This window comes from Vigna umbellata, chromosome 7, assembly GCF_029865625.1.
Source record: "Vigna umbellata cultivar VRB3 chromosome 7, Vumbellata_1.0, whole genome shotgun sequence".
NCBI lineage: Eukaryota > Viridiplantae > Streptophyta > Magnoliopsida > Fabales > Fabaceae > Vigna > Vigna umbellata.
The window spans coordinates 22,683,520-22,705,886 of NC_142171.1; the positions used below are offsets into that span (position 1 = coordinate 22,683,520).

At 39.8% G+C, this 22,367-nt stretch overlaps 1 protein-coding gene and 2 long non-coding RNA genes across 3 annotated transcripts; 2 read left to right on the forward strand and 1 right to left on the reverse strand.

Moving 5' to 3' along the window:
* Window positions 1–4,130: 4,130 nt before the first annotated feature.
* LOC148195446 (uncharacterized) lies at window positions 4,131–5,816 on the forward strand. The gene is made up of 2 exons (XR_015781020.1): window positions 4,131–4,511; window positions 5,138–5,816. It is a non-coding gene; the product is annotated as an uncharacterized LOC148195446 (long non-coding RNA).
* A 1,817-nt stretch (window positions 5,817–7,633) lies between these two features.
* On the reverse strand, window positions 7,634–8,704 carry LOC148195447 (uncharacterized). The gene is made up of 3 exons (XR_015780729.1): window positions 8,636–8,704; window positions 7,846–7,972; window positions 7,634–7,678 (listed from the first exon to the last, which is right to left on the reverse strand). It is a non-coding gene; the product is annotated as an uncharacterized LOC148195447 (long non-coding RNA).
* Window positions 8,705–19,764: 11,060 nt separating this feature from the next.
* Window positions 19,765–21,643, forward strand: LOC148195448 (ribosome biogenesis protein BOP1 homolog). The gene is made up of 8 exons (XM_088094134.1): window positions 19,765–19,783; window positions 19,858–19,960; window positions 20,074–20,224; window positions 20,307–20,439; window positions 20,555–20,661; window positions 20,906–20,976; window positions 21,072–21,102; window positions 21,329–21,643. The coding sequence occupies exons 2-8, from the start codon at window positions 19,868–19,870 to the stop codon at window positions 21,400–21,402; spliced, it is 660 nt and encodes a 219-aa protein (XP_087950260.1). The 5' UTR covers window positions 19,765–19,783; window positions 19,858–19,867; the 3' UTR covers window positions 21,403–21,643.
* The last annotated feature ends 724 nt before the right edge of the window (window positions 21,644–22,367 follow it).

Here is a 22,367-nt window from a genome sequence, read left to right on the forward strand (position 1 = left end):
GGCTTAATACCCTATTTTGTCCCCAGTTTCGCTCGAAAATGTCAAATTAATCCATCCTTTAAAAAATGAGTCAATTACGTCTTCACTTAATAAAATTTGCATCAATGAAATCTGTACAAATGACGAAACTAGAGACAAAATAGGGTATTAAGCCAAATAAAAATAGGTAATGATCCGTGACACTATGACAACCACGTCACACAGTCACGATTAATGTCAGTTTTTCACATTAAAATTTGTTATTTTTTGATTTTTTTAAATAATTAAAAAAATATTAAAAGAAACACAAACTAACTCATAATAGTTATTTATCGTTGTATGTACATTATTAGTAAAGAAAAACCTAATTTCATCCAAATTTTCAAAATAAAAATCAAATTAAAATCCATAAAAAATTTAATGCAAAAACTGAAACGAATAACATAATACAACCTAATAACAAATTTACCTGTAGAATAAAAAACTAATAAATATTTTAGGCCAATTATTATTTTATTTTTAATAAAGTTAAGCTAATACACTACTAAATACTTTTTAACTAATCTTGTCTATAGTGGGTTTTTCGGTACTTTTCCTGGTTTTTCTTCTAGTCGAATTTTTTCAACGTGTCACTTGCTTGGTTTAATATAATATGATTTTTAAAATAGAGATTTTGATGAAATTTATTTAAATCAAGTCTACGAGATTATAAAAAATTAAATCCACATCTCCTTTTACTAATTATTTTGTATAATGTATCAAAGCTTATAAATTTTTTTTTATAACAGTGTGGACTTGGACTTTCTTAAAGATTTTCGGAAAATGAAAAAAAAAAAGAAAAATGCTTGACATTTTTATAGGTTAAAATATATTATGAATTAGTTAAACGTAAAAAATTAAAGGAATTATATTGTCAGAACCACTAAAATACACGCATGTGCCATCTTAGTGGATTTCATGTGTCAAGCGAAGGGCTCGACACTCAGTGGTGGAGGGCAGGTGTTGGTAGATGAGCGGACGTCCGTTTTGACGTGGAAAGCAAAACTTGGATTTTCAGAAAATCACGTCACCTGCATGCAACCTCTCTTCCAAACTCTGAAACCTCATTTTCTCCTCCATCTCTCTAAAAATTCTCCATTCTCAATACGAAATATCACCCTTTCTCTTCTTCGATCTTTGTTCAGACACCGTAGAAGCATTTACGGCGTCAAAAGCTTCAGTTTAAACCAATCGGTTTTGGGTTCTGAACTGGTAAGTTCTTCTTCTCCTTTAGTCGTTCGTTCTCTGGCACATGCAAACCAAGTTCTGGTTGCATGAGTTCATAATCCCATTCTGAGCCATTTTGGTCTATTGTTTGGTTTAGTTTGAAGAATTGTTTAGCGTTGAGGGTAGAAGGAATTGTAGTTAGGCGAAGCGTATTCTGTCTCTAGGAACGTTCGTTCACGCTCAGAGGTAAGGGAAGCTTATCTAATGTAATTTGTATGTTGTTGTATTGCATGAACGTTCGTTGAGTTGCTAAATTAAAATGAAGCATGATTATTGAGATGTTTGATTATATGAAATATGATGGTTGCTATGTTATGAAGTATGAAGTATATGAAATTTTCTATGATATGAATGTATGAAATTATGAAGTTATATGTTGAGAAATGAGTTTGAATATAAATGATTCTGGTATGAAATTCCCTATGAAAGTGTACGTTCGTCACTAAACGGTCCTTGGCCGTTTGGTTTTTCTAGTGAGCTTAGTTGAAATGGGATTCTTTCATTTGGGAAGAATCCTAGTTGAGGATGAGCGTCTTCGGTTAGTAATGTTGTGCATGAGCGTTCGGCCAAACATAGTTGTTTCTTGGTATTCGTTTATAAACTTAAGTGTGTGTGTGTGTGTGTGTATATATATATATATATATATATATATATATATCGTATATATTCGTTTATTCTTAAACACTGCTCCAAATGGTATCTTATTATATTTATTAAATCTTCTAATATAAGTTTAGTAGTGCTCGGTTTTACACCAAGCGCTCGTACTGAGTAGTGCTTGGTCTTACACCCAGCGTTCGTACTCGTTTCTTTTATAATCTATCTTGATGAAAATAGCGTTCGTCCAACTTCAACAGAGTTCTCTCTCTACCGTGCTCGGTCATTGACTGGTATTCGGTCTTCTTAATATACTAAACTCAAATAAGCTAAGTTCATAAGCGTTCGGTTTCTTCATGTGAATTCTTCTAAGTATTATTTGTTGAATGTCTTGAAGTGTCTGTATCCATTGGTTCCAACCTAGAGTCTTAGTACTTGGCATGGTCTTTTCGGTGTTCGGTTGGAGCTCTTAAGAGTCAGTTCATTTAATTGGCTCACTTTGTAATTAACATTCGTTCCATTCGTTTCTTGCAATATCTATTGCACTCGGTTTCTTTCTCAACCTGATAGTAACCTCTCGGTCTTAATCCGTTCTGGAACTGGATACCTTCGGTCTCATTCCAAGTGCTCGGTCTCGTTAAAGGTTAAAGTTTAACGTTCGGTATTTGGTACCCTTAGTGATCCTTATACAAATGGTTTAATGGAGATGATTATTAATGAAAGATGAAGAGAATATGATATGAATGAAATGTGTTGGATTATGGACGAGCGTTCCGGGGAGGAAAGACTCATGAATGAATATTGAAATTGGTAAAATATGAATGTGGGCATGCTAAGCTGGCGATTCATCCTGATGTTCCGTGAGTACTCGTCCTCACGTAGAGGAGGGTAGGTCATGTGTGGGAACGACAGGAGGTCCTAGTCCTTATGGTTAATTTGGACAGATGGGCTAACCTCGGGTGGCAGCTGTTGAGGGCATCCCAATTACTACATCACCCGGGTGCACGAACGCCTGCAGCTACACAGATTTCATACAGTCCGAACAGTCAGTCTAGTATTAGGCTTTGTATGAAGCGTATGATGAAATTCATCTTGTGTGTTTGATTGTGTGAAATGTATGTTTATACATGAATTAAATTATATAAGCTTACCCTGTGTTTCCTGTCTTGTCTTGTTTTATACGTTCGTCTTTGTCATTGCAATGATCATCCGTTGTGGATGTGAGCAGAAGGAGACGAGTTGCTGGAAGATGCGTTGGAAGAAGAAAACCTAGTTGAGGTTGAAGTTAAGACCAAACAGTAGGACGTTCGGTCAGTAGTCTAGTTATAGTAAGGTGGTCGTTCGATCACTTTCCTTTTTGTTAAGTATGACCGTTCGATATTTTCTTATGTAAACCGTTCGGTCAGGTTTACTTATCCTATACAGTTTAAATTTGTAACTCTTTCTGTAAGACCGTTTGGCCATAAGCGTACGCTTTACTTTAGTGTAAAACTGATCTGGATTATTATTTAATGTGATTATTCTATTATATAGTTTTAGACTGTATTTTTGGGATGTTATTATATATAGAAGAATATTTATAAATGAACTCGTATAACATAATTTTTGCTTAGGAAAATGATACTCGAACAACTTATTTTGACAACATTTGAACACGGCACACGTGTCAGCGTTTGAGCGGTCCACGTTTTAAAGGGAAAAAGCTGCTGCATTCTGAGAAAACCTGCTTCAATTGTGACGTGGCGAGGGACGAGCACGGGCAGTTTAGGGTGTGCGTTTCAAATTTGAAATGATATTCGAACTTCGTAGAGAGAGAAGCGGCGCGAACATTGGGGACCTAGACAGAGAGACGAGAGAGTTGGAGAAAGGGTTCACGAGCGAGAGAGAGAGACGGAGTGCTTGCCGGAGTGCCGCCGTTCACTGTCGAAGGCCGTGTCGGAGAGATCGAACGCCTCCAGCCCGTTCCGTTTCAGGGGCGCCGCAGGTCCGACGTCGACCGGTCGAAGCGAACACGACATCGTGTTCCGTCCGTTCCAGCCCAGCGACTTAGGGAGGCGTTGAAGGTGTCGCTTCGTCCCAGCTGCTTTCGTCCCTGTCCCGGAGTGCCGCCGGAGGTTCGCCGGAGTGTCGCCGGAGTGTGGGTTGTTTGGTGGACCAAAAAGAGGGGTTTTCCGGGTTGGTTTCTTTGTTAGGCAATCGTCTCTGTTCCAACCGCCACACGTGGTCTTCACTCAAGGTTGGTTTCTTTTTTGATTTGTCAGTGCAATGAATGTTGAATACATGGATGATGTTGTTTTTGGATTTGATTTGGTTATGTATGAAACGTCTCCCAAGTGGATGTTGTTCTGTTACTCATTTTTATACAAGTTCTTTGGTTAATCTTACATTGTTGCTGTAATTCTGTTCGATTGGTAGTCATGGACCTAGTTGGCCTTGCTGTCAAAAAACTTCAACCCAATAACCCACTTCATTCGGCTTTGGTAGCAGTAATGTTGGTGAACCAAGGGTCCTAGAGAATGTATTTTTATGCGAGACGAATTTGTTAATAAAATGTTAAGAATTGTTCCCAAATTACTTAGAAGTAGCTGAAATGAGGGAAAACAAACAAGCCACACCAAAATGAGAGTGATGGACGTAGTTGGCCTTGGTGTGCAAAAACTGGCACCCAGGTACCCACTTATTTTGCCTAAGGTACCAGTTCTGTTCCTGTGCCATTAGTGTTAGAAAATGTTGTTTTATGTGGCACGAATATGTTAAAAAAATGTTAAGAAATTGTTCCCAGATTACTTAGAAGTAGATAAAATGAGGGAAAACAAACAAGACACCCCAAAATGAAAGTGATGGACGTAGTTGGCCTTGTTGTGCACAAACTGGCACACCGATACCCACTTATTTTGCCTAAGGTACCAATTCTGTCCCTGTACCATGAGTGTTAGAAAATGTTGTTTTATGTGGCACGAATTATATGAATTAGTAAATGACTATTATTTTTTTGTTCTCTTTTTTGTCATGGTTTAACAAATGCTGACAATGTTTGTTATGATTTCCAATTTGTTGTTTTAGTTGATTGTGTTGGTGTAATGTAATTTCAGTTTTTGTGTTGGTGTAGTGTTATTATACATTGAATTCTGTGTTATTTTGATTTGGGGATTACTGTCATGTTGGTCACCTCCTGTCTAGTTAAAATATCTGGCATTTCTTAAAGAGAGTTTAAATTAAATTCATTGTGCTTGAATATGAATACTATGTATTAAGTTTCCGTTTTCTGTTCATTCACACCCCATCCGTCTAGCAGTTCCAGCAGCACGCCCATGAGAAGCTTGGGAGCTGCAACGTTGGAAGCATTCACGTCCAGCTGCATCAAACAGCAGCAACGACAACACACACCGTCTTCAAGTCCAGCCGAATTGGATGCACATGTTGAGATGGGAGAGAAGTGGAAAGCTGACACAGACCTTGTTTATTCCAGCATGGGCAGCGATGGTGTGCAGAACATGCAGAAGTGTAAACAAAATGGAGGGCCCCACATGGCTTTATCTGACAGAGAAGCAAAAGAGTGATGGAAGAAATTCATTAAAGGTTGCTAATGGGAGACAACAGCATGGCAACCTGGCTGGAAACGCACGAGGCAGCACCAGAACGAGACTTGAGAATTTGGCTTTAAAAGAGTGAGAGGCCGTGAGTGAGAGGGTTACGCTTGGGAGGAGGCTCTCGGTTCTTCTCCTCCAAGTCCAGTAGATTAGTTTTGAACTCGAGATAATGTAATGTAGTGAGATTGTTGTATGAGAGTAGAGGTGCCGTGAGGTGCTGTGAGGTGCATAGGGAGTTCCAGCCGAGGAGAAGTCACGGCAGTAGGAGCTGTTGGTGATTGGCACAGTAGACGTTTACCAATTTGAGGTGTACGGTTCGAATTTAATTTTCTGTATTGTAATGAATTTTAATTTGAATGAACAATGTCATTTAATTTCCTGTTACTGAATTGTCAATTTTATTCTACTGATGCGATTAAATTTCTGCTGAAATCTGATCTGTGTTGTTGTGTGTCTGCCATTTAATTTATATTGTTGTTGATTGTTTGCAATTTAATTTTTACGTTCGTTTGTACTGATAGCTTTATTGTGCGAGTTTACTGTTCCTGCAATTACGTTTCTGCTGGTTTTGAATTCTGCACGTTTACTGTTTCTGCCTGTCAAACCGTTCGGTCTTTAACGTCACTAGAGATCGTTCGTCCATCTTTCATCTGATTTTTATTTGCTCTGTGACGTTCGGCTTGTCTCTGTGTTCGTGCTTGTTGTTTATCGACCGTTCGTTCTTAATCTTCATACCGTTCGGTCTGTTAGAGATCGAATGGCTCCTTCATTTATACTTACATATACCGTTCGGTCACAGTATGGACGTTCGGTCTTTACCTTGCTGCTTTAACCGTTCGGTTGATTCTTTATTTTCTGGTTTAGCTCTGGTCTTGGTACCTTTAGCTTGATGAATGAATATACTTGTACCGTTCGGTCATTAACGTTCGTTTTTGTGTTTGGTTTAGTTTTCAATATCATTTTCCATTGCCTGTTATCTTCATACCGTTCGGTCACCTAATACCTTCGTCCTTTTCATTAACTGTTTAAGCTGCTTTTACCGTTCGGCTTTATTGTGATCATTTCTGATTTACTGCCTTAACCGATCAGCCTTGTTATAAGAACCGTGCGGTTAGGACGCTCGGTATTTAGCGTTCGCTCGAATCCATTTTCGGAGACCGCTCGGTCTCAATGTTATTACAGCTCGATTTTTACTTCTGTGCAATTTATACTTCAACCTTTCGTTCTGTGCTTTGGACCGTTCGGTCTTTTATATCACCGTTCGGTTTTAACACTGGTTAGAACCGTTCGGTTTTCTGCTTTCAGCTTTTAATTTTCATAATTTTGTCAATTGTTTTTAACTTTCAACTTTTAATTAATTTAATTTTCCTTGCAAAACAATCCAAAAAAAACCCCCCCTTTTTTTCGTGTGTGATCTATGACTGAACCGCAATATTGGATTAATTCAAATCATCAATAACTCGTTAAATGGATTTAGAATCTTAAACAAAAGATGAACATTGGGGCACCTATTGCTGCACCAAATTCAATAAACTGGTCGTAAAAGGTTATCATATGACGCTACAAAGGCGTACATTAACATAATTACAATTTGCTTCTTAGGAGGACCACGAAAGTCACTATTGACTCGGTGTTCAAGAATCCATATAACAATTCCAATCACAAAAAATGAGACAGTCGTAGCACACCACATATCTGCTGTAAATGGTTTGAGGAACACCCAAGCACTTGATCCTGATTTGTTGTTAGGAGCCACTATGACAAGGCTAGATGATGCAAAAGGCTGAGAAAAATCCACAATCCTTGTACGGTTAGTTACAATTGCAATGTCTCCAACAACAACATCATATACCTAAACAATTTTCAAGGATTACATGTTATCAAAATTAAGACAACACTGAATAGAAACAACCTGCCCCAAAATCCAACACTTAACTAATATGGAGGCCCAAAGATAGTTTCTCCAAACATTAAGAATAAACAAACACCATGTATGATATTGATAATAGAACAATAAGTTCTATCTTGCATCATGACCATAATAACAACATAAGTTGAACAGTATTATAATAGTAAAACCAAGTAGTTAAATCAAATAAATTATAAAATCAAACAACATATTACATCATGTTGTTAACAATGTAAACATAATGAAACAACAAAACATAATATAAGTAGAATAAAGCATAGTGTATAACACTAACCCGCTTCACGATCAAAAACCTCTCGCTTTTCATGATAAACATCTGCGAAAAAGGTCAAGGAGCCAAAGTTAAGCATAATGTAGGCATAGCAACTAAAGAAACAGTGAATCAAAACAAGTCGCATGACATAGAGTCTCATCAGCCTATCTAAATGATTACATGTCTACACAATGCATAATATCTACAAAGCCCGGAGGGATTAACTCAACTGTATTCACCATTCTCCATCAGCTTCATAGCATCCTCAGTTAGCTGGTCAAATACAACCTTAGTCTCAGCAGACATTTTTGCCTTTCTGTCACTGTTACCTTTTAGCCTTCTCAAGGCTTGCAAAACCTATTGGAAGAATATCGGTTAATACTGCCCAACTAATGAACCTCCAAAAACTCTTAACGAAGTAGATATATGATATATAATTCCAGCCTAGTCAAGTATAAAGATTTACAAGATATAAAGAGAACATGTAAATGAACATGATATAAAATTAATAATTGCAGTTAGATACAAGCCAAATATAACTTTAAATATTGTTTCTTATATTTTTATCTTTATGAACACCATTAATCCTTTATTTTGAAAAAATGGCAATTAACAGGCTTTCTCTGATAACGGTTTAGGGTTGCCATACTCAACTCAAGTTAAAAGTAAATTTGCATACGCAACTATGGAGTCAACAGCAGATTCGGGTTCTCTTATTTTCTGTATTTATTTGTTCCAACTTGAAAAGCACAATGTCAAAATTACACATTCCTTACACGTTCAGATTTGAGAGTAAAATATTTTTAACTGGATAATATTTTTTAAGGATATGAACTACCCTTAGCAAGAAATTCCACAACTCCTTGGCCACATAAAAAACCAATGATTGCCTAAACAAATGGATGATCTACAACTATTCTGGAGTGAATTGGAAAATAAATATTGTATTTTACAATGATACTTCAGTAGAACAAAGAAATAAAAAATCAGAAAATTAAGAATGATAAAATACATACATACCGTTTCCCCAGGTTCAAGAACATTTGCAATCCGCCTCTTCATGACGGCAATATCTTTAGAAGAAAGGTCCGGCGGTGCTCGTTCATGACAGATCAATCAAAACCAGAATTCATACCAGATATCAGTAAACGTCCATAACAGCTCAAACTTCATACCTTTCACACATGCAAATTCAGATCATATCACATTCAAGTATAATTTAAACATATAAGCTTCCCTTACCCGGATTGCACGTTCGTTCTTCAAAAGGAAAACCAGTTCCCAGTATAAACTCTTCTACCCTTTACGTTTCAACCCAACTCCTTAAACTAAAATTACAGAAAACCAACATTGGTTCAGAGAAGGTGCATGCAGTTCAAAACGAGGCTTGCATGAGGAAAATGAAGAGCAGTTAAGGACGTGAAACTTACCCGTTTCAGAATCCAAAACTGTTCGGTTTGATGGAAAGCTCACGGTGCAGGGATGCTTCTCACGGTGCTGAAACGTGAACGGAGCAAAGGATGGTGAGTTACAGAAGAGAGAAGAAGAAAGGTTTTAGAGAGAAGATGGAGAAAAATGGAGGTTTTAGGTTCTGGGGAAGACGAAGTGTGTGTGCAAGTGAGAGAGAGTTTCTCAAAACTCAGATTTTGTGGATTTCCACATCAAAACGAACGAGCGTCTCCCAGCCTGCCACCTGCATACCAAACTCTGAATTGGAAGCTTCCAACGTGACAAGTGGCGTGCGTGCATGTAGAGTTGAGTGCGCTTTTAATGCACTGGTGTGTGGCGTGGTGCGTGTTTCAGAGAATGATGAGCGCTCGGTTTCCGTGTCCAGCAGAAGGATTTAGCAGATTTGAAGTGGGTTTTTAATGGGATAAGCATTGATTATAGTGTGCCTTAATTTGATGTAACACTGAATTATTATTGCTAAATATTGAGGGTTTTACATTTTCCCGAACTACAAAAATTTTCGTCCTCGAAAATTCAGATATTACATGTAAACAAATGCGGATACAAATCCTTCATTGCACTCTCCACCTCCCACGTTGAATCTTCAGTTTTAGCGTCCCACACCACTTTCACTAAACGGACGTCTTTTCTTTTGTGTAGCTTGGTGCGAACGTCTTCAATACGTACTGGCTGTAACTCCAACGTTCGGTCCGGACGCAGTTGAATGTTCTCCAGCTCTAAGACATGAGAGGGATTAGCTATATACCTCCTAAGTTGAGACACATGGAAGACCGGATGTAGATTTGACAGTTGAGGAGGCAAGGCAAGCTCATAAGCTACTGGTCCAATCTTCTTCAAAATCTGGTACGACCCTATGAACTTGGGAGACAGCTTCTTTGGACGAACGACTCTGCCTACTCCAGTGATTGGATTTAATCTTAAAAACACGTGATCTCCTGCAGCAAACTCCAATGGTCTTCTTCTTCTATCCGCATAGGATTTCTGCCTGCTCAAGGACGTCTTTAATCTATCTTGGATCAACTTAACCTTCTCGGTTGTTTGCTGGATGAGTTCAGGCCCAGTTAGCACTTTCTCTCCCTCTTGGAACCAGCAAAGTGGCGTTCGGCATTTCCTCCCATAAAGAGCTTCAAACGGCGCCATTCCAATGCTAGACTGGAAGCTATTGTTGTACGTGAACTCCACCAGTGGCAAGACCTCATCCCATGCGCCTAAGTGGTCTAGGACGCACGTCCTCAGTAAATCCTCCAGCGTCTGGATGGTACGTTCGGATTGGCCGTCCGTTTGCGGATGATATGCTGAACTCATATGCAGCTTGCTCCCCAACTCGCCTTGTAATGATTGCCAAAACCGAGATGTGAATCTCGTGTCTCGGTCAGAAATGATGCTTGAAGGCACTCCATGAAGACGAACGATCTCCTTGATATATAACTTGGCCAAATTCGTCATGGACATCTTCAGATTCACGGCCAAGAAGTGAGCGCTTTTAGTCAATCTATCCACGATCACCCAAATCGAATCATGATTCCTAACCGTTTGTGGTAGATGAGTCACGAAGTCCATGGAGATGCTATCCCACTTCCATTCTGGAATTTCCAACTGTTGAAGCAATCCTCCTGGTCGTTGGTGTTCGGCCTTAGCACGTTGACACGTCAAACAGGATGCCACAAAACGAGCGACATCACTCTTCATTCCAGGCCACCAGAACGAACGTCGAAGATCTTGGTACATCTTAGTCATACCAGGGTGTATGCTAAGACGACTATGATGTGCTTCCTCCAATATGATTCGTTTCAGCTCGCCATCATTAGGAACGCACGTTCTACCCTGGTAACGCAACATGTCGTCCGTTCCTGTATTGAAATCCTTATCTTTATTCGAACCGAGTGCGCTTAATATCTTCGCCAGCTCTTCATCCTCACGTTGGTTTACTCTAATCCGATCAAACACATCACTAGATATTCTAAGGTTACAGCACTTGATGCTGTTCGGTTCCAGCTCAAACTGCAACCTTAGATCTCTGAAACTTTCCACTAAGTGCAGCTCCTTCACCATCATTAACGAGACATGCACTGTCTTCCTGCTTAGGGCGTCCGCCACTACATTGGCCTTTCCAGGGTGATAGAGCAACTCAAACTCATAGTCTTTCAAGAACTCCAACCAACGCCTCTGCCTCATGTTCAACTCCTTCTGATCAAATAAATATTTGAGGCTCTTGTGATCACTGAAGACTTGAAATGTTGATCCGTATAGATAATGCCTCCAAATCTTCAATGCGAACACAACAGCTGCCAATTCCAGGTCGTGTGTGGGGTAGTTCCTTTCATGAATTTTCAATTGGCGAGATGTGTACGCTACTGCTTGTTTCTCCTGCATAAGCACATAGCCCAACCCTTGATGAGACGCGTCACAGTAAACTTCAAAGGGCTTGGACGTGTCCGGAATGATTAATACAGGAGCGCTCGTCAACTTCACTTTCAACTCCTGGAAACGTTCCTCGCACAAGTCAGTCCAAGCGAACGGCTGGTCTTTCCTTGTAAGCTGCGTCAGCGGTGCTACTATCTTAGAAAACCCTTCAATGAAACGCCTGTAATAGCCCGCAAGACCAACGAAGCTTCTCACCTCCGTGACTGAACGCGGACGTTCCCATTCCCTAACCGCTCGTACCTTTGCTGGATCTACCGAGATCCCTCCAGCGGACACAATATGACCCAGAAATTGCACCTCCTTCATCCAGAATTCACACTTGGACAGTTTTGCATACAACTCCTTTTCTCTCAACACGCTCAGCACTGCCCTCAAGTGTTCTTCATGCTCAGCTTGCGTCTTAGAGTAGATGAGAATATCATCTATAAAAACGACCACAAACTTGTCCAGGTATGGCCTGAAAATGCGGTTCATATAATCCATGAACACTGCAGGAGCGTTCGTTACTCCAAATGGCATCACTACATACTCGTAGTGTCCATAACGCGACCTGAATGCTGTCTTCTGGATGTCATCCTCCTTCACTCTGATTTGGTGATATCCCGAACGCAAATCAATCTTAGAGAACACCGTTGCCCCATGTAGTTGATCCAATAAGTCATCAATCCTTGGCAACGGGTATTTGTTCTTGATGGTCAACTTGTTCAATTGCCTGTAGTCTATACATAAACGAGAGCTGCCATCCTTCTTCTTCACTAAGAGCACAGGCGCTCCCCAGGGTGATACGCTCGGCCTTATGAATTGCTTCTCCATCAGTTCTTCAATCTGCTTTTTGAGTTCAACCAACTCTGCAGGCGCCATACGGTATGGTTGAACAGATATAGGGGCTGCTGTGGTCACCAGATCAATGGTGAATTCAACCTCACGCACAGGAGGTAATCCAGGGATCTCTTCTGGAAAGACATCCTGGAATTCGTCCACAACCGTTCGTCCTCCAGTGCACTTAATGGACGAACGCTCAAAACTCTCATCCGCACTCTCTCGGTCTTCATGCGTCATGATCAAGAAACAAGCCGCGCCCTCCATAATGTCCTCTTTCAATTGACCGAGCGTCACACTCAACTCCTCTTCATCTTCTTCAGGAAAAATTAACTCCTTGGCTCCACAATCTATGAGAATGCGATTGGTATTTAGCCAATCCATTCCCAGAATTACTTCTAAGTTCTTGAGAGGCAAACAGATAAGATTCACCTTGTACCTACGTCCTTCTACCTCAATAGGGCATCTAACACACATGGTAGACGTCCTCACTTCACCCGCAGCTGGTGTTGATACCACCAAATCAAAATGCATCTCGCTCTCAGCTAACCCCAGCTTATCAACACACGCCTTCGATATGAAGGAGTGTGTTGCCCCCGAATCAAACAACACACAACATTGCATTCCATATAACAAGCACGTACTGGTGATAAGTGTACCTGAACTCGCTGCTTCCGCCCCAGTAATTGCATATACACGTCCAGTAGCTTGGGCTCGACCACCTCTTCCTTGTTGATTTCTCCCAGCGTTCGGCGGCCTCATTACTGCGCGTCCGCCCATGTTGCACTCGTTCTCCAGATGGCCATTTCGCCTACACCAAGTGCAATATTTTACTCCAACCAGTTGAGGACACGACGAACGATAATGTGGCCCTCCATACTTGTAACATACAACGCTACCTTGTTGCCCAGACTGTCCAGCAGGAACCAAGGCTTGAGATCCACTCGCGTTGACTGCTGGACGAGCGTAAGGGGATCCTCTCTGATTCACATTTCCCCTTGAGACAATCGGCCCCCTTACTGTTTGCTGTTTCTTGTGCCGTTCCGCCTCTGCCAAGTTTTTCTCCAACACCTTGGCCCTTTCAACCATAGCAGGGAACGTTCGGATACATAAACTGGAAATCACAACCTTCAGATCACTGCGTAGACCGTTCTCAAATTTTCTGCACTGCCACTCCTCACTAGTGGCCATTGTATTGAAGCGAATCAAGTGTTTGAACTTGTTCGTATATTCAGAAACTGACATTCCTCCTTGGACGAGCTGCAGAAATTCAACCTCCTTGGCAAAGCGGACGCTGTCAGGGAAATATTCCTCATAGAACTTGTTTCTAAATACTTCCCAAGTGATAGGAATCTGAGCGTCAGTCAAAATGGCCCTAGTGCTCGCCCACCAGTGGCTCGCTTCTCCAGTCATTAGGTACTCTGTGTATGCCAAGCGGTTCTCATCCGGACACCTCTTGGCATTGAAAATCCTCTCCATATCCCTTAGCCATTGATCCGCCTCATCCGGGAGACACTTCCCACTGAACTTGGACGGATGATGCTGGAGAAAACTTTCCAAACTCCATTCAGCATTTGGTTGGGTAGCATGTTGAGTGGCGTTTGAAGAAGATGCTCCAGACGCACCCCTTGTGGCAGCAAGAATATCCATCAATTGCCTCTGTGTTGCTTCCGAATTAACACGCGAGGCCTCCAAACTTTGCATGGCGCTCTGATTTTGCTGCATCAGAGTGGCATTTTGTTCCATTATGGTCGTGTTTTGTTGCTGTAAACGATCGATCACCGTCTCCAACAACCTAACGTTGTTGGACGCATCTGGTTCGGTAGGCTGAGGTGGAGGAGGGAGTCTAGGCGCCATTCGTTCTCTGGATACAGAGGAAAACGAACGTTAGAAATGTGCAAAGAGTCAAAAACAATAACTCATCCAACACACAATGAGCACACAGCAAAAACACAATGCACTCATAACCTACAGCGTCCTTTAAGAGAACAAAACTGCTCTGATACCACTAATGTAACATCCCAAAATATAGTAATTACCATAGATCAGAATTAATTACAATTAACAGTATAATAAACAGTCTTTAATATTAACCGAAAATCCATCGTTCAAAGCCGAACGGCTGTAGTACAAAATAACGAGCGCATCAAAGTGCAGGGAAATAAAACAGAACGAACGGTTTTACAAAAGGATTAACCGAACGTCCAAAACGAGCTAACATTTACACCCTAACATTTACGAGCGCTCTAAGGCTCGGCCTTTACTTCAACTTCGACTAGATTAGCATCTTCCAAATTTTTTTCTTCCAGCATTTCTTCAAGGGACGCTCCACCATCTGCTCACATCCACACGGATGATCATTGCAAGACAAGACGGACGTACATAGACAGGGGACAACACAATGGAAATGCAAGGGTAAGCTTATAGTATTTAATTTATACAATCAACACATACATTTACATTTCAATTCGCATATACAACATGTAAATCATCCAATAACAATCATATAATACGTATATAAGACAGACCGTCCGGACTGTATGAACCATGTAGTTACAAGCGTCCTTGCACCCGAGTGGTGTAGTAACTGATCAAACCTCTCAGCTGCCACTCGAGGTTAACCCTATCTGTCCAAAGTACTCAAGTGGACTAGGGCCTCCTGCCATTCCTACGCATGAATACCCCCTTCTACTTGAAGAGGCGTATCACGGAATATCAGGATGGACCGCGAGGCTTAACTTATCCAGGTTCATACTTACAAATCTCAATATCCAATCGAGAGTCGTTCCACCCTGGAACGCTCGTTCAAAATCCACAATCACAATTTCAGTTCTAATGGTGTTCGCACATCTTAATTCATCCTCTTAAATACATTTTCATTCTATGTTCCACTCTCTTAAAAAGACGAACGTTCACTCCTCTTCATAACGAGGACGAACGTCGAGGCAAAACCGAGAAAGACTTCTTTGAATTAGTTAAATGAACTAACTCTATTACGATCGGAAAGTACTTAGAATAATTTAAGTTCAATGATTCTGGAAAGAATCCAATGGATAGATACCTCACAACTTGGTTGAGTAAATAAACCTAAACACAATTTAATTCAGGGAACAAATCGCCCGTCAATGACCGAACGTTCAATAAATAACTTTGGACGAACGCCAGTTACGTTCGCTCAGAATTCAATAATAAGGACGAGCGTTCAGTTATAAAACCGAACCCTGCTTTGGACGAACGCTAGGTAAATGACCGAGCACAAATCAGAACGAACGCTTGGTAAAACCCGAGCGCTATTTAGGACGAACGCTTCGGTATAAGACCGAACGCCAATTTGGGACGAACGCTTCGGTATAAGACCGAACGCCAATTTGGGACGAACGCTCGACATAAGGTCGAACGCTATCAAGGACGAACGCTCGACATAAGGTCGAACGCTATCAAGGACGAACGCTCGACATAAGGCCGAACTTTTATGTAAGTGTAAAGTTTCAAATATTTATATACAGTTGAGCTGAACGAACGCTCAGACATTCAATTGGGGACGCTCGTTCACGAGCAGAATTCTTTCCAAATGAAGGAATCCCATTCTAAGTTATTTTAAGGGGAAACCGAACGGTTTAAGACCGTACAGGGACGAGCGTCATTTATCAAAGGGGATGAATAAAATTTCAGATTTCTCAAACTTAGAAAATCTTTCCAGATTTCAAATTTACAAACTTTATAACTTTCATTCCAGATTTAATTCACCTTAAATATCATCATCTTATAGATCTCCTCATTTTAATCATTCCAACTATACAATAACTGTAACATCCCAATAAATAGTAATTACCATTAATCAGAACTAATCACATTTACAGAAAATACAGTGCAGTCTTAATATTTACAACAGCTGCTCCAAAAGAAAACAGCACGCACAGCAATTTTTACAGTGTTCAGAATTTTTCTAAGATACCAAACCAGTTCTGGATGAACAATTCTGCAGTACTAAATACAGAACTTCCAAAATACAGCACAAAAAATCTAACATCTACTACGGAACTAGCCCCTACTGCTCAGATTTAACTTCAACTTCTACCAAGTTGGCGTCCTCCAAATTTTCTTCTTCTAGCATTGCTTCAAGGGGTGCCTCTCCATCTGCTCACATCCACAACGGATGATCATTGCATTGACAAGACGGACATACAAAACAGTAGACAACACAAGGAAATTGCAAGGGTAAGCTTAGGTAATTTAATTCAATACAATCAACATATTTTAACATAGCAAATCAATCATACATTTCATACAACATTAGACATATATCCACGCATACAGTAACTCATTCAGATTCTCATAATTAAAGACTGTCCGGACTGTATGATCCATGTATCTACAGGCGTTCCTGCACCCGGGTGATGTAGTAACTGGGATACCCTCAACAGCTGCCACCCGAGGTTAACCCTTATCAGCCCAAAGTACTATGTAGGACTAGGGCCTCCTGCCATTCCCACGCATGAACTACTCTCCTCTACATGAGGATGAGCAATCACGGAATATCAGGATGAACAGCCATCAGTAGCTTATCCATGGTCATACTACACTACTTCTCATATTCACATCATAGAGACGTTCCTCCTTGGAACGCTCATTCACGATTCATTCCAATCAAATTCATTCAAAACGTTATTCGCACATTATTATCCATTCCTCTTATTCAGATTTTCATTCTGTGTTCCACTCTCTTAATTTAAACAAAAGTTTATCATTTAATAGATCTAGATGATTGTATTACAGTACACTGCTATCACGTTTTTGAACAAAAGAAACGCACCATTATTCATTCACGGACGTTGATACAATTAACTAATTTAATTGAAATTGAGTCTAAAAGATCCAAATAATACTTAGGAAAATTCTAAGTATAAAGACTTGAGGTTAAATGAAAAGGACCATCACAGTTTAAATGAATTCAAATAAATAATCAGAGCATTAGTAAATTCGGAAACGAACACTGCCAGTCAAAGACCGAACATTAATTAATAAATTGAACGAACGCTGTGAAGTTCGCTTACAAGCAATGATAAGGACGAGCGTTCAGTAGAAACTGAACACTGCTTAGGACGAACGCCAGGTCAATGACCGAGCACCAAATAGAACGAACGCGCATTTGAAAGAACGTTCGGTATCAGACCGAACGCTAACTAGGACGAACGCTCAATCTAAGACCGAGAGTTCATTTAGACGAACGCTCAGTATAATACTAAGCGCCACTTATGACGAACGCTGGTAAACAAAACCGAGCGTCCTAACTATACTTCACTTTATTTTCAATAATTGGACACGCTAGGCTAAGCCGAACGCTCACGCCTAACTCTTGACACCAATAACGCTCGTTCTTAATCAGAGTCCTTTCCAAATGAAAGAATCCTCATGCTAAGTGATGTTCCAGGGAAACCGAACGGTATAAGACCGTTCGATAACGAGCGTACATGATCAATCAGAGAAGATAAGAATTTCCAGATTTTTCAAACAGATAATTTCACCGTTTTCATATGATTAGAACTTTAAAATTTCATCTTCACCATAAATCTCATACATTACAGAATTCATATTGTCATCTCATAAATCCAGACTCCAATCATATTCCAAATCATATATTACACATTCTGCATAAAATCCAACAATATTCATCATCTCATCAACCCGAATTATCCATTTTCAAGTGCAGACATATCAGCATCAACATACAGTTTCACACATTATCATTCATATACAACCAGTGCCACAGGCTCTTTCATACATACTCAAACATCAAATATTTCATGCATTTCAGACATCCAGTACACTTCATTACTGTCATGAACATCAAACCAGTATTAAATTAAATTACTAAAGCTTCCCTTACCTGGTCTAGCAGTGTACTTCCAATTGCTTAAGATTTTCTCTCGATCAATAACAGCTTTCTACCCAATGAATCACTCCACGATTTTCACTAAATCTAAGATACCAAAAATGACATAAGATTCAAACCTATAACCCATGCATGCAACCAGGATTTGGTTCGCATGACCTAAAACAGACAAGTGCAGGGACGAGAACTTACCAGTCCAGATTTTTGGTTTTTGTTCGGTTCAAAACAATGCTCACAGTGCAGGGAAGGTTTCTACGGTGTCTGAAATGATATTGGAAGAGATGATGGTGAGTTATTTCGAAGAGGAGATGAAAGAGTGCAGAGAAAATGCAGAGAAGATGGAAGATCAGAATTCGAGAGGAAGATGATGATTGCATGTAAGGAAGAGAAGTGTTTTTCAGAGAAATCATTTTCTCTCCCTCGTCAAACGGTTGAGCAGTTACACACTGCCACCTGGTTTCCACTACAGCTTTTAGAAGCTTCCAAGATGACATATGGCATTCAGTGCATGCTGAGAGGAAGTGAGTGGATTTTGACGTGGCAAGGTGCAGTAAAAATGTGATCAGAGAATGGATTAGTGTGCATTAGTTTATCAGGTTCTCACAATAACCATACTCCATTCATACGTAATCAAATCAATATGCATTTCAATCGAAATCCACAACATATTTAATACATACAGGCAGTGCTCGTTCATGACAGATCAATCAAAACCAGAATTCATACCAGATATCAGTAAACGTCCATAACAGCTCAAACTTCATACCTTTCACACATGCAAATTCAGATCATATCACATTCAAGTATAATTTAAACATATAAGCTTCCCTTACCCGGATTGCACGTTCGTTCTTCAAAAGGAAAACCAGTTCCCAGTATAAACTCTTCTACCCTTTACGTTTCAACCCAACTCCTTAAACTAAAATTACAGAAAACCAACATTGGCTCAGAGAAGGTGCATGCAGTTCAAAACGAGGCTTGCATGAGGAAAATGAAGAGCAGTTAAGGACGTGAAACTTACCCGTTTCAGAATCCAAAACTGTTCGGTTTGATGGAAAGCTCACGGTGCAGGGATGCTTCTCACGGTGCTGAAACGTGAACGGAGCAAAGGATGGTGAGTTACAGAAGAGAGAAGAAGAAAGGTTTTAGAGAGAAGATGGAGAAAAATGGAGGTTTTAGGTTCTGGGGAAGACGAAGTGTGCGTGCAAGTGAGAGAGAGTTTCTCAAAACTCAGATTTTGTGGATTTCCACATCAAAACGAACGAGCGTCTCCCAGCCTGCCACCTGCATACCAAACTCTGAATTGGAAGCTTCCAACGTGACAAGTGGCGTGCGTGCATGTAGAGTTGAGTGCGCTTTTAATGCACTGGTGTGTGGCGTGGTGCGTGTTTCAGAGAATGATGAGCGCTCGGTTTCCGTGTCCAGCAGAAGGATTTAGCAGATTTGAAGTGGGTTTTTAATGGGATAAGCATTGATTATAGTGTGCCTTAATTTGATGTAACACTGAATTATTATTGCTAAATATTGAGGGTTTTACACCGTCCTAAGTTTATTCCAAAAAGGTACTTTGTTTCAGGGCAAACGTTTTTACTCCCTTCTTTCTGTAGTGTCGGGCTAATAAATGTTACTTGGTCAGGTTTACGTCTATGAGGAGCATCCCTTCATATGAGAATGCTATGAAGGAATCCTTTGAACGTTGTTTGGATCTGTACTTGTGCCCTCGAGTTCGGAAAAAGCGCGTGAGTGAAATATCTGTCAGAGAACTAGTTTACTGATTTGATTTTTGGTGCGAATGTGTGTATACTATAATTGGTATAATTTGTTCACTTTTTCTTTTCTTTCCGTGTTCTAGCTTAATATTGATCCTGAATCTTTAAAGCCAAAGCTTCCGAGTCGAGAGGAGCTTAAGCCTTATCCCATAACATGCTATATTGAGTATAAAGGCCATGAAGATGCTGTTACATCAATTTCCATTGAAGCTTCAGGGCAATGGATGGCTTCAGGTATGAATATTGATGACATATATTGCTGTTTCAATTTAGGAAGGATGGAGATGGGTCTCTAACTTTTCTGCTATCTGCTCAGGTTCAAGTGATGGAACTGTCCGTGTCTGGGAGGTTGAAACTGGCAGATGTCTTAGGCGGTGGGAAGTTGGTGAAGCTGTCAGCTGTGTTTCCTGGAATCCTCTGCCTGATATGCATATTCTAGCTGTTTCTGCGTAAGTCTGATTTTATTGGCTATTAAGAGTCATATACCTTTTGTTCTATAAAATTCTTAATGTTTATATATGGTTTGATTGTGAAAATAAATCAATGGTAAATCTTTGGTTTTAGGGGACAAGATGTACTTCTACTGAACACTGGTTTGGGGGATGAAGAATTGCAGAACCAGATTAAGGAGCTTCTCTGGATTGACTCTTCAACAGCATCAGATGACTCTGGTCAGTGCTTTTGTCACTTTGGTTTTGATCTAAACATTCAATAGAAGGCTCCAAGAGATCCAAACTCTCAAGTTGGCCTATGAACCCCAACTGAGCTTTTTATTGGAAGGGGGATCGGCTTAAAGTTTAAACCTAACTGGTCACTTGGGTGAATGTTGATTTGTTATTTATATCAATGCTTATGAGATTTTATGTCCCAGAATCGTGGTTTTGTTTTTTTTTCTAATCATGCCCGAGTTTGCAGGTGATAAAGCACCTAGTGTAAGCTGGCTTAAAGATGACAAACATATGGGTTTAAGGTTAAGGCACTTCAAGGTGTTTTCACATTTGTTTCCATTTCCATCTTGGTTCACTTGTTGATTGAATTTCTGTAGTTGTTCAATTAAACATTTGTAGATTTGTTTTTGCAGACAGTTACTGCTGTAGAATGGCACCGGAAAGGTGACTACTTTTCAACCGTGATGCCAACAGATATCCTTTTTAAGTGTTTCTTCTGATCAATTTATGCATACCTAATTATTCATTGGTTTATTGCTCAACACTACATGGCTCTGGTGATGATTGTTTATGATTTTTTTCCTTTATATTTTTTGGTATATTATTGACTTTTGTTATTGTTGGGTGTATGCAAATAAATGTGCACGTGCTTTCATTGCACAAATATTAGTGCAACATATCTGGATGGCAAGGGAATCTTATTTTGTTCAACACAGCACTAGGCATGGCTGGCTTTTTATGTAACATGTCAGGTATGAGAAACCAAATTATTCGAAGACACCCAGCGCATGCTATTTGAGGGAGATTGAATGTGGCATTCTGTTTGGTTGTATTATAGTTAAAAACATCGAGTAATACTGTTTACAGTTTGTGTACCTTTTTAAAAGACGTCAATTACTGAGTTTGCAGTTTCGACGGTGTAGTGAGGCTTGCCACAAGAAATGAGCGCAATTATTCCGTGTTATGAAACACAAGATTTATTTTAGAGACTACTGGTAAATTTATATTATTGCTTTAAATCTGCGCAATTGTGTTTAAAATTGCGTTGTAGTAATTGGGTATCTCGAGTAAATTATGTTTGTACATTGCCAAATTAGGCTTCTTACCGTTCTTTGAGGAAAATGTTTCGCATTAACCAAGTATCAAGACAGCGATGCAAAAGATTGTTCTGAATGATAAAAACCCACAGTTGTACTTATGAAATAGGCGTATTAGTGTGCGTAGATGGGGATTAATTTTAGAATCGAGTAATAGGAAGGAAAAAGGTGTAACTTAATTACGATGCAGTATAACATTTCTCAGTAGTAGTCTGATCAAAACGCGATTAAAATAGAAGTAATGTGTTAGGATATAAAGAATTCATTAACATGATTAGAATATCATTGGTTAGTTAGTTGATTAGATGGGTTGATTAAATACTAATAGGGGATGAATGAAGTAAAGGGGAGATAAAAAAATTGTTACTATAATGCATTGACTCCTTTTAGAGGGGAAACCATTTTTCGTTTTTATTCAATACAAAACTGTTTCAACTTTCAGTTTCCCTAAAGTTGGCCAGACCTGCGAAATCTCCAATAATCAAGGAGAATTAGGTTGGAGCATTGGAAAACATGATATGCAACTGATAAAATAGCTTTCATTTCTAACAAAATAGGAAAAATCAACCATCTCCGTACCTTTACTAAGGCGTTCATGATGCGTTAATGGCG